Here is a 17,516-nt window from a genome sequence, read left to right as displayed (position 1 = left end):
TTCATGCTCTCACCCTGTATTGTACCCTACTTATAGCCTCTGGCCTCCAATTCCTGGCAAAGAACAGTGCACAGCAACCACAGCCCCAACTGGCTAGGGTAGAAGTGGTGAGTGCACCCATCTGCCCTCCAGCCAGGAACTTCCCTGCTCTTTCCCAGTAAAAACAGTGTTACCTTTCTGCATGCAGGTGCTCCTGTGCATCCACAGGTTTGCAACAAGCAGTTCTGAGCTTGCGTCTTATTCCACATCTCAGTGGCATTTGACACAGTTGATCAATTCCCACTTCCTTCAAATATTTTATTTCCTAGCTTCTGGAACATCACACTCATGGTTTTCTTTCGACCTCAGTGGCTGCTCCTTCTTAGTCTCCTCTGGCAGTTCTCTTCCTCTTCTGGATCTCGGGTTCAGTCCCCAGACCTTCTCTTTGCACTGTACTCACCACCCCTCAGGGCTCTCATACTGTCTGACCTCGATTTACTGCACAAGCTCTAACCTCATCCTTAACCCCAAATTTACATAATCACTTGGGTATTCTGTAATTTTTTCTGTGAAACAAACTGTCCCTGAAACTGAGTTTAAAATAAAAACATTATTGCACACCGTTTCTGAGGGTCTGTAATCCACGCACAGTGAGCTGGGTACGTCTGGCTCTTGGTTCCTCAAGAGGCCACGGACTTCTGAGACCGAGGAGAATCCACTTGCAAGCTCACTCATGTGGCCATCAGCAGGTGTCCTCACTTCCTCACCATGTGGGCCTCTCCTTAGGGTTGTTTGTGGCATGGAAGTTGACTTCACCCACAGCAAGTGACAAGAGGGACAGAGAGACACACGAGAACATGCAGCCAAAACGGAAGCTACAACATCCTTTATAACCTAATCTTGGAAGTGCCATACCAATGCTTTCTCCATGTTCATTGGTCAAAATATGGAGGCTGGGACTACCACAGGGGTGTGAATACCAGGAGACAGGGATCAGTGGGGGCCACCTTAAAGGCTCGCTACACCACAGGTATCTAAATGCTACCTCAAAATTAATACAATGTAACTCAGGATCTTATATCACCCCCCAAAATGCTCTTCCCTCTGTCTTCTTCATTTCAACAAATAACAGCATCACTTACTGTTACTCAGGTCCCAAACCTTGAGTCATCCTTGACTTACTCATACCTTCATGGATTCCATCAGCCAATTCTGTGCATTGTTTTCAAAATATACACCATACTTGTACCCCTGCTCATCAGTGTATTGTCCACACTGCAGCCACAACTCAAATTCTGTAAACGTAAGATCATGACACTCCCCTGTTCAATATTCTCCAATGGCTTCCCTCTCAATCAAGAAACAAACCCAAGGGGCACCTGGGTGGCTCATTCGGTTAAGCATCTGACTTTGGCTCAGGTCAATCTCGCGGTTCGTGAGTTTGAGCCCCATGTTGGGCTCTGTGCTGACAGCTCGGAACCTGCAGCCTGCTTTGGATTCTGTGTCACCCTCTCTCTGCCCCTCCCCTACTCATAACTATAATGAAAGTAAACTGGGGTAACTGCCAATAAAAAAGAAGGTACAAAGCATGTTCTTAAGACCCCTACAAGACTCCACAGGCTGCAAATATTTAGGGAGACATGAGACAGGATAAAACTAACTGAAATAAGAATAAAGTGCTCACCAGAGGAGAGAAAAGAAAAGTAGCCAAAGAAAGCAAGACTTTCCTTTTTATTAGACTCACAATGCCATTTTGAAGTCCAACCTCTTTGAAAAATGTTTCTTTACGATTAACTTCCTCAATGGGAAGCAGACAAACCCTGTCCTTGAAAGATACATTTTCTACCTGGTACAGTGCTCAGTCCTCAGGCCTGCATTAGTATGGTTTACCAACAGCAATCAAGTAAAGCATCTCAGAGAAAAGCACTGTGAAGGCTGGGAGGTAACCAACCAGGGCCTCCCCTACTTCATATGTACATATATACATATATATGTGCATATATACATATATACGTACACACTTTTTTTTTTTTACAAAAATAATATAACAGGGTTTACACAGCTCTATTAATTCTTTAAATTATATACGCAAGGTCTATGCTTCAGTATAACCATTTTTGCTTTGGATTAAAGTGGGAATTTTAGGCTTAAAAATAGATTTAAGATTACTGAACAGAGGCCATACAGCAACACAGACTTAATAAATCTTGATCACCACATAACTAGAAATTATGTTGCTGTTATTCTTATGCTGGGTGCTATATACATCCCCACTGATTATTTTCACTTTATCTAGAATGCAAAAGCAAAATAGTTCACTGAAATAATCTTCTAATCATTACATTAGCATATACACCAAATTATACTAACTGCATGATAATCTCTATGTTCCAAAGCTGTATTTGTAGCAATGTGCTCATCTCTACTCCATTAAACATAGTGTCCAGTCAACAATTACAAAAAAAAAAAAAAAAAAAAGGAATGCATGCTGTAGAGCAAGAAGAGAACAGTTTGCAGGTTGATATCTCACTGGCAACCAACACGTAAAATAAACAAACCTTACAAGATATAAAACTAATTTGCAGTAACATTCAATATATAGTTTTCTCAGAAGGAATACATTTAAGTCACAGTTACGTGGAAAAACAGAAACTATGTGAAATTCTAGGCTTTCTCCTAGAATATTCAAAATGCTCATCAAAAGTTAATTAATACAATAAGGATGGCCACTAGATGATTGAATAAACAGAATGTCATTTAGTATTTCAAAAACACAGATTCTGGGAAAAGCTACCACCAAAATACCCAGAAATCTGAATTAACAGATATTCTGTTTTGCATACCTGATACTAACAAATACAACAAGTGTGTTTACACAGACTAAAAATGCAAGGTGATAACCTAAGGAACAGTCACAGGAAAGAATAAATGAGCACAATCCCACTGGAGTACAGAGAGCTCCTGCTGTTTTTCTGGTCCCTGTACATCCCCCTACCCACTACCCCTACCCCTGGTCAAACAAGGGCCATCTCTTCAGGGAGCAAATCTTTCAAAAGCTCAAGCCCATTCTCTCTGCCCAAACCAAGATACAACAAAGCCCAAGCATGAAGCTGGAAAAGTCTTTCAGATGCTGGTATGATTCCTGATCATTGGACTGGACAGGTCCTCTTCATGGTCTCTCAAGTTCTGACTGACACAAACTCCCTCCCACAGAAGGGGTCAGAGCAGTCTCTGAAGCCATAAATGAGGTGGCTCTAGAAGGATTAGAAGAAGGAGGTATCTGATGAAAAGGCACCTGCAAGTCTGAAATCCTCTTTGGTGAGAACACTATACATGCGCTGAGGCAGAGCTCGGGAGTACGGGGCTGGGCGTGGCACAGTGGTGCGCAATATGAGTTCCCGGCCAGCAGGAGGTGGGAAGTCTGACACCGAGTTCTGCCTTCTCTCTTCTGGAGAGCTCACTCTCTTCAGTTCCTCCTCCGGTGGAGCCATGGCGGCAGCCTTGAACAGAATCAAATGCTAAATTCAAGAGCAAGTCCAATGCTAAACTTAGATCATTTTGAAGGACAGATGAACAAACATGATAAATACATAAAAGATGTTCTACATTACTCAGTAATGCAGTCAGCCATGTTATGATTATTCAAAAACCAACACAGAAAAAGCAAGAAGCTTGAAACAATGCACGAACAGCAAGATATTACAAATAAACTGGTAACAGAGACAAAAGAGATCACGAATGCCAGGCAATCTGCTCTGAAAAGTGAGGACCATATTCCGACATCTGATGAAGAGGGAAAATGTAGTACTGGTTTCTACACGTTTCTTCTAGCAACAACCCAAGTTCAAGTCTGATGTCCTCAGTCCAGGAAGGAGCTGCTTCTCCCCAAAGTCTGGAAAGATGGTTTTTATCTCCATTCTTTCATTTCTTTCTTTTTAAGATTCATTTGCCAAATTAAAACTGGGGACACTTGTTTTGTTTGCTGAGTGGCTAAAGTGATAAAGAAATGACAGAGGTCCATGTAACGTAGCAATGGCCACAAAAGAGAAGTTCTCAATATTAAAGGCATCTAGTTTTCCATTAAAATTACGTAAAAAACATTCAATTAGAGCCTTCATTTTAATATTGGTCACTATACTTCTTTCATTTCTCAGATTATTAAATTTCTTTCAAAATACCATCGATTTAGAAAAAAATATTGTTTGGGCAATGGAAATATGAAATCATGTTATACTAAACATCAGCATGAAAGGTATGCCAAATCCAGACTGTTAAAGATGTGGTTAGTCTTAATGACCTTATGAAGTTAGAGGGATGGGAAGGAACAAGGGACTATGAGGGACAAAGGCTATTTTGTTACCTCATCAGAAGATTCAGTCAGCTTGAGAAAGGGTGAGAAAAGAAACAGTGATGAAAAGGAAACAAGCAAGATGGTTTAAAAAGAGCTAGACAAGAGATTTCAAGATCATTTCAGAGACAGCATGCACTACATTAAGGAACATGATCCTATCAAAAGAATATCAAGACAAACACACACCACATAGAACACACCTAGCTGTTAAATTGAGCAGACATATCCCACTTCTCATGCATCTGATGGTTCAACAGGCAAATGTGTCATTTAATGGGAAAAACTGATAAAACTGAAACACAATCCAGTTTATGTTTATTTGTTATTTGTTATGGTTTATTTGTTGAATTCCAGTGGAATCTACCACTAACACATGTAATTATAATGAAGTTTATAAAACCTTAATAAAGTGTATAACTTTACGCACAAAGTTATAAATATGTAAAGCTGCTGTATGCTACACAAAATTCTCAGTGAAATTTAACTTTTTTAAAAAGTTAAAATCTTGATTTATTAGAATTGATATAAAGTGTCAGTTGATAATGAAAAGTTACATGAATAAACTTTAGTGGTTTACGGCCAGACATTTAAGATCTGAGTTCAAAAATGTACCAATCAGGTGCTTGTTACACGGATTACAGTCTGCCAACTCCCAAAAGCATTCCCTACAAGGTCTGAAAGTTTGAAATGTTTTACAAGTGCAATTGTACAACTGGGAAAAATGTGTAATTTCAGTATCCCTTAAAGGGGATTAGCTATACAAGGCCAATGAAAGGATGAGACACTCCTATATTTACTGATGTAAATTTTCTGTATTAATTTTCTGTATTTTTACAGTGAGCCTTTACTAACTTTCTAGGGAGGAAAAGCTATTTCCATTTTGTGGAAAATAATTTTGTTTAACTATCTAAAACAAGGAATACTCTCAGCATTAAAAATAAAAATACATTAGATTTTAAGTCCTCTTAATACACAAGTTTTTACAAGTGAGGACAGAGAAAAGAATTTCTGCAACAGGAGAAAAATTCATATTGGTGGTGACAAGGAAATGTGGTTGTTAGCTTCTGGCTAGTGAGCTGGTAAAGGATATAGGATGCAAAAACAAACTTGATTCCTGGTTTCATGGCAGAGACAAAAACAAATCAAAGTAAGCATCTACTGTTTTCTAGAACTCTATAAGGAAATTAAGTACTTGGTTTTTAACTTGAAATCTTAAAGTTAGGGAGCAATCTCGCACATAATCACAGGTTTCATTTCTTGCTAAAAATTCAGATCAGTACATTTGGCTATCAAATTGACTACATTAACTAGATATACTCCAGACAGACTCAAAGGAGATTATACAGCTTTTATATCATATGTAAACCCATGAAAATTCTTTTTGATTCTGAGAATTATACTTTCACAAGTGGGTCATTCTAGAGTCATCATAGTTCCAGGTAAAGGACACCCTGTACTTACATATCTTTCCTTGACTTACAATCAAGTTACGTCCCAAGAAACGTATCCTAAGTTGAAAATATCCTAAATTGGGAGCACCTGAGTGGCTCAGTCGGTTATGGGTCCAACTCTTGATTTCGCCTCAGGTCATGATCTCACGGTTTGTGGGTTTAAGCCCCATATCAGGCTCTGCACTGATGGCATGGACCCTTACTGGGATTCTCTATCTCCCTCTGTCTCTCTGTCACTCCTCTGCTTGTACTCCCCCTCCCTCTGTCTCTCTCAAAAGTAAATAAACATAAAAAAAAAAAAGAAAGAAAAAAAGAAAATACCCTATGTTGAGAATACATTTACTATACCTATCCTACCAAACATTGTAACTCAGCCTGGTCTACCTTATCCAAGCTCAGAACACTCACATAAGCCTACAGTTAGGCAAAAATCATCTCACACAAAGTCTGTTTTATAATAAAATGTTGACTACTTCATGTAATTTATTAAAATACTGTACTGAAAGTGAGTGCCAGAACAGTTGTCTGGGTAGAGTAGTTGTAAGTAAGTATATCAACTGTTTGCCCTCATGACCATGTGGCTGCCGGGGACTGGTCGTTGCACCTGCCCAGCATCACAAGAGAGGAATGTGCAGCATATACTGCTGGCCTGAAAAAAGACCAAAATTCAAAATGCGGCTTCTACTGAATATATATTTTTCTCACCATCATAAAGTCAAATATCATAAGTCAAATCATCGTAAGTCAGGGACTGTCCACAGCACACTCTGGAATACTTTTATCACAATCTTTAATATTAATGAGCCCTGACATCATCAGTACAGAGAGTATCCACACAAAGTGTAACTAGCATCACCTTCATAAAAATTCAAATTTTAATGAATGTCAGAAAGTACTACATAACTTTTGAACCTGGACTCTCAGTAGTAGAGGTAATGCCAAAGATAATTTTTGCAACTGGGCTTTCTGTCCTGAAGCCTGTTTCCCCAGTTCTACATATCTGAAATCTTGCTCTTCCTTAGATCAATTCACTATAACAGAAACAGATATACTAACTTCACAAGCAAAACTGTGAATCCATTTGGAGTACATGGAGTTTAAAATTGGTAAAACTGAACTCTATTCTAATTTGAAAGCATGCAACATTTTTTCCTACCGCACTGCAGTGGCCATTGCTGAGTCCCTATTAGATTCTACAACAATGGATTTCAGACTCTTCTGACTTCTGAAATTTATATCCTAAAATATACTTATAATTTTGTTTAAATATGTAAGAAAGAAAATGGATTTCAGAGACTCAGAAGTCACCGTTGAGAGTCACTGTTTTTATATTGTTCGAACCCAATGCCGAGACTTACACTCAGCAGCTGTATTATCAGCCATGTGTGGGAATCAAACCAGCAACTTACTGAGTAGAGGTCTGGAGACATCATGACACAGACAATAAGCATATTCACATACCCTCTGAGCATTCACAAACAGCTTGTGAATGATTTTGCCAGCATGTCCTCTTCCTGCACCTACAACTAACACTTCAGGTTGCTCCAAAAGGCAACTCACAAACCTAGGGGAGAGAGGTAATGAAAGGATAGAAAGTGAGCTGCTCAGTTCACACCATGTCAGTCTCCCAGATTAATGTTGTGGAAAACTCTCAAATTGATACTGGCTAAACCTACCAAGGCTAGAGTGGAACTTTTACAAGAGAAACGAGTCACATTTGGAATTAAAATAGACTCAAATGACAATCTTATTGCCTTTCATCTGTTTTCACAGAATTTTTAAAAACCCATCTTTGTAAAAGGGCAAAAAGAAACATTCGGTCTGTCTTTCAGACTAGAAGCTTCGAGAATACTACAATAAATAAAAGATTCGAACAGTAAATTTGGACAAAAAAACCCAAGTTATATGTATACAGCAAAGCAATGATCCACATTTCTCATTTTTGTTCTTTTAAGGGGTGTGTGTGTATGTGTGTGTGTGTGTAAAAGATACATTTTACTGGGCAAAGTCTCAACTGTGCCATTAGGTGCCGGAAACACTGCACCTCCATGTGTATCACAGATAACCTATGTTAGAGTTCTGAAGTTATGAGAGTGCCTGCACCAGTAATTCATACTGCTATTTTAGAAATGATTCCCTTGATTAGCATTCATTCTTCTCATTTAAAAGGAAGGAATTTTCAAGAGCAAAGAAGGCTAAGACAAAATTTCCCCAAACACAAGACATAAAATTCTAACAAGAACTTGTTAAGAGCTATAGCATGTCTTGTCATATGATATTATTTAGCATCAATAATGCCATTTCATTTCTGAAAAGGCTGATGAAGACTTTAAAATTATGATAAATTCAAGTTGCTGAAGCGGCTAATTTGGAAACACTTTATCACATATAAAAACATTTTTCTTTCAAGTACCATAAGCAACAATGGAAAGGGACTCATACTAACAGGTAATGGTGCCAAGACTTTCTCAGGAGGAGGAAATGATTGACCCGGTCATCTGTATCATCCTGGAGAGGCCATCTGGTCACTCTTTCAAAACATGTTCACAAGGTACACAAGACATGCACCTTTGCTATCAAAAACCTTACTTAGAGTTAAATAAATAACTAGGAATATTGGGGAGAAATACAATTTCACAACACCTCAGACTGGTTAAAGAACAGTGAGAGCTGAAAGCAAAGCTCTGGGGCACTGCAAGTAACAAAGAATCACTAGCTCTTCCACAGGCAACTGCAGGCACATTCCTAGAAAAAAAGACCTGGTAGACTTGTTTTTAAATGTAGAAGGAATGGATCCACCTTGCAAACACCCAGAAATACAGGAGAAGTCAAATTCTATGATAATTAAATATTTTTCTGTCTCTAGCTGATGCTTGTTACAAATAACATAGGGGTACAACAAAAGAATCTCAACATTCTATTAAAGTTTTCTGAAGAGAATGGTAGTTTTTCCTACTGCAGATAAAAGTTACTCAAATATCAATTACTTTTCAAGGTCTTCCTTTTCCTCCTCTTGTTCACATTTCTCAGTTCCAAACTTGGCTTTCAGTGAGCGGGCTCTGGCAATTATAGCTTCTACATTAGTAATTTGATGGATGATTTCCTAACAGTGGAAAAGGGAGAAACATACATTGGAAAGCAGCAAAAAAAGCAGCCTTTAAAAAATGTAACTTTAAAATAATCATTGCCAACTGGGGAGAACACTTGGCAAGACCCCGACATACAGCAAACTTACTTCCAATTTCTTGTCTTCTGGATTGGGGAAGTGCAGAACTTTACTGGAATGAGTTATTATCTGCTTTATAATCTTCTTAACTGAAGAAATGTTTTCCAGATTTTCTATTTTGAAAAAGATCAAAGCCATAATTAAGTCAGGCAAAATATACTTTCATTTTGGAAATAAACTAATGACTAATGAAGTAAGACATTTACCTTCTTCCTTTACCTTGAGTACAGCTGCATGAATTACACAAGGTAACAGGTGCCGAGCAAGATCTGCAGGTTTCTGGACTGCCAGATAGTGCAGCACCTGAAGGAGGCATAAAGTTACATAAATGACCAATGCAGCTGTCAAAGAATAAAGTCGCCATCTATGAAAGAAAAAAATCCTCTGCATTAGAGAGCTCTCTTAGTACCTTGCCGTACTCATCCAGGTAAGGAGCTACCAACAACAATGTTAAGAATAATATCACTGAAAACAATTCAGGACTTCAGTCTTTAATAGTGGTGAATATTCCCACATTTTACTTTTCTTGCTTCCATATGTAATACATGCAAGTAAGGGAAATACAAAGAAAATAAAAACTGTCTGTAAATTATACCACCTAGAGATAACAACTGTTAATGGTGGAGCATTTTTATTCCGGGATGTTTTAAAACACTGAATATACATATTAGGTGAACTAAGTATGTAAAATACTGTTCTATAAACTGCTTCTCGCTTAACATTTCCAAACACTGATAGAGACCTTCCACTAATTTTTTTGTTTGCTTTAGTTGTTTTGATTGTTTTTTTTCCAAAATGGAAATTGTTTTATTATTTTTCAGATTAAAAAAAATACAGAGATGGGGCTCCTGGGTGGCTCAGTCAGTTGAGCATCCAACTCTTGATTTCGGCTCAGGTCATGATCCCAGGGGTGTAGGATCAAGCCTCTCATCAGTTTCAGCACTGAGTGTGGAGCCTGCTTAAGATTCTGTCTCCCTCCCTCTGCCCCTCTCCCCTGCTCATGTGTGCTCTCTCTAAAATAATAGTAATAACAATAAAAATTTAAAAATAAATAAATTCAGAGAAGTTATGTATAACACATGGACCTTACCTTAATGCTCCTTATTCAAGAGCAATAAAGATAAAAGAAATATAATCTCATAGGTAAGCATGGATGATAAATGCTCACAGATTTCAGAAACAAATACAGAGAAGTATAATGTAAAAGTTGTCTAGAAATCCTACTTCCTAAAGGAGCAACCTATTTTTCTGTTTATCTTCTTAGACTTATTTCTATTCCCATTTAAACACAAAGATACAGATACATATGCAATTTCTTAACAAAAAATCATAATGCACATACTATTTTAGAACTTGCTTTGTTCCTTTAATGACTTATAACCTTTATTTTTTGGCTTGGAGAGTTTTCTGTGGTTTGAAAATTTTTTTAATTAAGAAATACACATACCAGAGTATTTATAAATAGTTTAGAAGACACTAATTTTAGAAGAACTGTTTAGAATGAACACTCATTTACACATCAACCAGCTTAAGAAACAGAGTATCACCAGCACTTTCCAAGTCCCTGTTGCCTCCATGATCAAGTCTCCCTACCTCATGCACCTCACCCTCAACAAATAATATAGTTTTCTCACATAGCTGTGTAGCCCTAAATAATGTATCGCTTAGTTTGGTCTGGTTTTAATCTTTATATAAATGCAATGTTTCTAGTTACATTCCCTCAGTGACTTGTTCTTCACTTGGCATTCTTTTTGAGACTGCATATGTTGATACATGCTAATATTAAAATGTTCCTCCATTGATGGACACCTGTGTGGCTCAGTCGGTTAAGCGTCCAACTTTTGGTTTTGGCTCAGGTTATGATCTTGCGGCTTCAGGGGTTCAGCCCCGCATCAGGCTCTGTGCTGCCAGCACAGAGCCTGCTTTAGATTCTCTCTCTCCTCTCTCTGCCCCTGCCCAACTCGTGGTGTGTGTCTCTCTCAAATAAATAAACTTTAAGAAATGAAATGAAATGAAATAAAATAAAATAAAAAATAAAATAAAATAAAATAAAATAAAATAATAAAATAAAGTGTTCCTCCATTGATAGACTTCCCCACTCCACCCCCTGCCAAATTTTTGACTATTACAAATAAGGTTCCTGTTATGTTATTGGGTATGTTTCCTGATACACATGTAGAAGAATTTCTTGAAGGTATATACCTAAAAACAGAGTTAGGATATATACAAGACAATGTCAAGTGATTACTTACCTAGACTCACCTTTACCTCATTTAATTGCGTGCATCTCTCTCCTCCGTGCACATAATATATACTTACATTTTTTTTTCCTGAATAATCTGAAAGCCAGTTACATACATCATGTCCCTTTATCCCCAAATATCTATTTCCCCAAATTAAGAATGTTTTCTTCTATAATCAAAATATAAACTATTATGATTATATAAACTATATAAACTACCTTTAACACTGATCAAATACTTTTAATCTAGTCTACTATCCTTATTTCATTTTTGTCAACAGACCACATAATGACTTATGTTACCCACCACCATACAGGATCCAATTAAAGACCATACACTGTCTTAAGTTGTCATACCTCATTAATCTCAACAAATCTCGAAGTTTTCCAGTCTTTTATAACACTGGCATTTAAAAAAAAAATTTTTTTAACGTTTATTCATTTTTTGATAGAGACAGAGCTTGAATGGGGGAGGGACAGAGAAAGAGGGAGACACAGAATCTGAAACAGGCTCCAGGCTCTGAATTGAAAGCATAGAGTTCGACGCAGGGCTCGACCTCACAGACTGTGAGATCATGACCTGAGCCGAATGTGGACACCCAACCGACTGAGCCACCCAGGCGCCCCTATAACATTGACATTTTGAATACAGTACCCTCCCCTCACCTTTCTGAATAAGTGGAATCCCACACTTTATTCATATTTCCTTAGTTTTAAAAATTTTAGATATAATTTACATACCATAAAATTCGCCACTTTAAACATACACTTCAGTGGTTTTTAGCATACTTACAAGTTATACAACCATCACCATTATTATCTAATTCCAAAACATCTTAATCACCCCAAAAAGAAGCCCATTACCCAACAGCAGTCATTCCCTCATTTCTCCCACCTCCTAGCCCCTAGTAACTACTAAACTAACTTTCTGTCTTCATGAATTTGCCTATTCTGGTATTTCCTATAAATGGAAGCATGTAACATGTGGCCTTCTATTTCTGGTTTCTTTCACTTAGCACTTAGCACACTGTTAGCACAGTGTTAAGGTTCTTAGCACGATGTTAAGGTTCGTTCGTGTTATACCATGTATCAGAACTTCATTCATTTTTATGGCTCAATAGTATGCCATTGTATGAATATGCCACATTTATTCCTTCATTAGTTGACAGATGAAGGTTTGTTCCTCTTTTTTGCTATTATGAATCATACTGTCAATATCTGTATATTCAATTTCCTTAGTTTTTTTTTTTTTTTATATTTTTGAGAGAGACAAAGAGAGAGAGAGAGAGAGAGAGAGAGAGAGAGAGAGAGAGAGAAACAGAGAGGGAGACAGAGTATCCGCAGCAGGCTCCAGGCTCTGAGCTGTCAGCACAGAGCCTGACATGGGGCTCAAACCCACAAACCGTGAGATCATGACCTAAGCTAAGTCGGATGCTTAACCGACTGAGCCACCCAGGCATCCTTCAATTTCCTTAGTTTTTATTTATGTCCTTTTCCTATTTCAGGAGCCCATCCAGGATACATTATATTTGGTAGTCATGTTTCTAGGCTCCCCTTACATGTAACACTTTCTTAGACTTCCTTTGTGTTCACTAACCTTGACAGTTTTAAGGAATTCTAGTCAGGTATTTTGTAACAAGAGCCTCTACTCGAACTTATTTGATGTTTTTCTTATGATCAAACTGGGGCTAGGTATTTCTGGGAAGACAAGAGATGTAAAGTGCTACTTCATCACCTCATATCAACAGCACACGAAACTACCAATATGACTTATCCCTGTTGTTAACCTCGCTCACCTGGCTAAGACAGTATTGTCAGATGTCTGCACTGTAAAGTTACTCATGTTCTCTAATTTAAATACTGTACTCTTTAAAGGAAATCACTCTGTACAGCCCATGTTTATGGAGTGGGATTTATGCTCCACCTCCTTGTAGGCAGAGTAGATTTGGAGTTCTTCTGCATTAGATTGGTCTCTTCTCACCAATTTATTTACTTATTTCTATCACTATAGACTCAAGGATGTTTATTTCATACTTTGAGTTACAGTCCAATAGTATTTTATTTTATTGTTCAAATTGTTCCAGTACTGGTCATTGGGAAATGTTTTAGTTGGTTCCTGTGTCCCTTTAATATACTCCTACAATGGTATGTTGGGGGGTTTTTTGGTGTTTTGGGTTTTTTTGGGTTTTTTTTTTTTTGGCTCTTTTTAGAATACAATGTCTCTCATCTTGGGTTTACCTAATGTTTCCTCATGACTTGATGCAAAATATACAATCTCGGATCAGTGCTAAGTGCTGGTGGATCCTTACAACACATCTCGATGTAGACAATCTGCATCTGCCCCTTATTAGTGATATTAATTTTGACCATCCACTCAAGGTATTACCCCATTTCTCTACTACATAGTTATTATTTCCTTGCAATTCAGAAGTAATCTGTGGAGAAACACTTTAAAACCATGCAAGTATGATGCTCTTCACCCAAATTCCCACCTGGACATCTCCTGGTTAATTCTTACTTGAACCAATTAATCTTTACTATGAATACTGCTGTAAAATGAAGGGTTTTCAACTCCAGCATACCCTCCATATTCATCTGTCATTTTTGAGCTACAATACCTCCCTTCTCTCTCGTTTATCTGTAAATTATCAATGGAGACCCATGGGTGCTGACTTTTTTCCAATGGTTTATAATTTGTTACCATCCTTAATTATTTGCCATTCAGCTTGTCCAGGTTTTGACAATAAGAGTTCCTTTAAGCTACCTCCTTAGGAAATACTCCTCTTTTTAAGCAGTTTCTTATTTTCTGGCAACACATAATGTTCCACATTCGTATTATACCTTCTTTATCCCAATTCCCAAACCAGCCATTTCTCTGAGGAAGACACAGTTCCTTTTAGTAAGAAATGTTCTAGAAATCAATATATATGTGTTTACTGCTACTGAGATGTCCCTGCTTCTAGACACCTTCAGAAGAAAGCTACGAAATATATGCTTGTATATATGCATATGCATATACCCACATACCTATCGATACTTTAGAAACCTATAGTTCCACACTAACACTTCCAATTCCAATCCACTGCCATTGGGTCTCCCTCACTTTCTTCAATTCCATGTTTGCATCGCACTTCCACAGCAAGAATTCTGGCTTCTAACACCACCAACACATTTAATTACTCATTTGCTCAAACAATAATCCACCAAAAAGTTTCAGAACTGCTTACCCACATAACTACAACAAACAAATTTAGAAAACAAAGTTTAGCATTTGTCTGCAGTGCTCTCCCACCTCCCGCCAAACCAGAGGGTAAACAGTCAAACATATCTTATGTGATTGATCATAAATTACTTGAGTTAAATTATCCTCCCAACCTTGACCTCGTTTCAGTGTGGTTATGTTATTATCTGAATCACACTCGAGTTCATTTATCCAGCTTGCTTTCAGTTTTGGTCATGTCCCCCCTGTCTATACTTGTTAATTTAATTTTTGATTATGCAGGCAATTAACATTTTTCCAGAAGTCAAAGTGTACAGGAAGTATACTCTTCTCTACATGTCACTCCCTTCCACACTCCTTTTACTCTATATTTTCTTCCCCCTTTCAACCATTCCAGGTAACTAATTTCAATGCTTTCAGTTTTGTGAAGATAAATTTGTTTTTGTGAAGATAAAGAGGTGTTTTCTTAATCTCCCCCTCTTTTTACACAAAATGAAGCATACTACATATATTCATTTGTACTTTACTTCTCTCTTAAAAACATCCTAAAAATCGCTATCAGTTAATAGACATTTTCCTCATTTTTAAACAACTGCAAAGTCCTCTATTATGTAGATCAACCACAGTTTATTCAATAAAGCTCCTAAATTTGAGCATACAGATAGTTTCCAGTATTTTCTAATTACAAGCAATACAGGAATGAACAACTTAGTGCATCTTTATTTTTGTTTTGAAAATACTAGGGTAAATTACTAGAAATAGGATTGTTTTTTGGGTAAAAGGGTAAATGCACATTAACTTTTATTAAATACTGCCAAATTCCCCTCCATAGGCGGTTGTACCATCATGCCTCTCACCAGTAATGTTCGAAAGAGCCTGTTGCCTCAGGGCCTCATTTGGTATTTATTAAGCTTTTAAATTTTTACCAATCTGATGTGTGAGAAATGGTTATCTCAGTGAAGTTTATAAATTTGCATTTCTCTTACTATGAATGAAGCTGAACATCTTTTGAAAGGCTTAAGGGTAATTATCTTTTGGGTAGATGAGTTATCTCCTCATATCTCTTGCCCATGTTTCTATAGTATTTTTGCACTTTATCTGTAATACATACATTTCTTCCACTTTACAAATATTTCTCCCAGTTTATCATTTGTCTTTTGACTTTTTTTTTTTTTTTTTTTTTTGAGAGTGAGAGGGCACAAATGAGCAAGGGGCAGAGAGAGAGAGAGGATCCCACAAGGGGGAGGGGGAGGGGGAGGGGGAGGGACGCAGGGCTCGCCCGAAGCGGGGATCGAGCTCACCCAAAGTGGGGCTTGTGCTCATCCAATAAGGGGCTCCAAATCATGAACAGTGAGATCATGACCTGAGCCAAAGTCAGATGCTTCACCGACTGAGCCACCCAGGCACCCTTTTCTTTTTCAGTCCATTCTTATGTATGGTATGAGAAACAGATCTAATTTTATCTTCTGCCAAATGGTTACTCAGTTATCCCAAATAGATGTATTAAAAGGTCTATCCATACCAGTGATTTGAGATGACATTTTCATCATATACTAGATTTCTATATGTATTTATGTTTTTTCCATTCTCCTTCACTGGGCTGTCTAGTTATGCACCATTATCATATTATTTAAATAGTGAGGCTATGTATTATGCTTTAATATCTGGTAGGGTTAGTTCCCCGTCCCCCCACCATTCACCTGCCTCATAGCTTTCTTTTCATAACTCTTTCTTTACAATCCATTCTTAGCTACTCTTGTATGCTTTTTTAAAATAACAACTCACCCATTTAAAGTGTACAATCCAATAGTTTTAGGTATATTTACAGAGTTGTACAACCAAAACCACAATTTTAAACACATCCATGAACCCAAAAAAACCCCATTAAAAGTCACTCTCCAAACCTCTGAGTCCTACGCCTGCATGTTTATTTTTCCAGAGAAATTTGAGTATCAACTTGTCTGACTCCATACTAAAGACTTTTTCGTACTTTATGGGACTGCATTAAATTTATAAATTAATTTAAGTAGAACTGAACTTAATGATGTTGAGACTTCCTAACCAAGAACAAGTGATATCTATTCATGTGTGTTTTTCAGGAGTGTTTCTTTATTCATATTTCTATCATTTCTAGTTATTTCTAGGCATTTCACCTTTTTTTTTTCACTTATAATGAAGAGAAAATGTCATTCACATCTTCAGAATTATTGTTATTTGTGTATATGAAGGCTACTAGATACATATTAACTTTATATTCTGCTACCTTGCTGAATTATTTTCAATTACTTTTATCACCGATTCTTTAGATTTTTCCAGGTATACTGTCATAGCAGCTGCAAACAAAAAGTTCTTTCAACTTCTATGTCTCTGTTTTCTCTTTTCTAATTATATTGACTAATGTCTCCAAAATAATGTTAAATAACGTTAAATGAGACAGTAGGCACCCTTGCCTCATTCCTGACCTTAGTGAGAATAGTTCTAGGGTTCCCCAATTAAGATGCTTTGTTTAGGATTGAGGTCTATATACATTTTTTTATTTTAAGGAAGTATCCATCCATTCTTAATTCTGAATCTTTTATTAGAAAGGAGTATTAAATTTTATCAAAGATTTTTTCAGTACATATAAGATAATGATATACTTTCTTCTTAGACCTATTAATGAATTATATAAATAAACTTCAAAAAAAATCACTGTTGCACTCAGTTGACATGTATTATTATCTCAAAGTAGTAAGAGCCTGTTCATTTAGGATTTTGCATTCGGGGTGCCTGGGTGGCTCAGGCGGTTGAGCGTCCAACTCTTGACTTCGGTTCAGGCCATGATCTCATGGTATCGTGAGATAGAGCCCCACATCAGGCTCCACGTTGACAGCAAGGAGCCTGCTTGGGATTCTCTCTCTTCGGCTCTCTCTGCCCCTCACCTTCATCTCTCTCTAAACAAACTTAAAAGGATTTACATTAAATTTCTTAAGTATTACTGGTCTGTACTTTTTTTAGATATGCCTCCTTTATCAGTCTTAGGGACCAATGTCATAGTCACAGTTTAC

At 37.3% G+C, this 17,516-nt stretch overlaps 1 protein-coding gene across 6 annotated transcripts in view; it reads right to left on the bottom strand.

Moving 5' to 3' along the window:
* Positions 1-1,691: 1,691 nt before the first annotated feature.
* The window catches only part of RAB3GAP1 (RAB3 GTPase activating protein catalytic subunit 1), a 113,636-nt gene continuing 97,811 nt past the window's right edge, over positions 1,692-17,516 (bottom strand). For 4 of the 6 annotated variants that reach the window (XM_040474932.1, XM_040474930.1, XM_040474931.1 and 1 more), the window contains 6 exons: positions 9,214-9,310; positions 9,017-9,120; positions 8,769-8,884; positions 7,243-7,345; positions 4,340-4,360; positions 1,692-3,479 (listed from right to left, as the gene is read on the bottom strand). In XM_040474932.1, the coding sequence (XP_040330866.1) occupies positions 3,243-3,479; positions 4,340-4,360; positions 7,243-7,345; positions 8,769-8,884; positions 9,017-9,120; positions 9,214-9,310 (678 nt within the window). In that variant the 3' untranslated portion in view covers positions 1,692-3,242. The remainder of the gene's footprint in view (positions 3,480-4,339; positions 4,361-7,242; positions 7,346-8,768; positions 8,885-9,016; positions 9,121-9,213; positions 9,311-17,516) is intronic. The other 2 variants (XM_040474928.1, XM_040474929.1) reach the window with 2 other exon arrangements.

The sequence above is a fragment of the Herpailurus yagouaroundi genome, unplaced genomic scaffold, assembly GCF_014898765.1.
Source record: "Herpailurus yagouaroundi ecotype Mexico unplaced genomic scaffold, PumYag 140, whole genome shotgun sequence".
NCBI lineage: Eukaryota > Metazoa > Chordata > Mammalia > Carnivora > Felidae > Herpailurus > Herpailurus yagouaroundi.
This window is presented reverse-complemented; position numbering and strand designations above follow the sequence as displayed.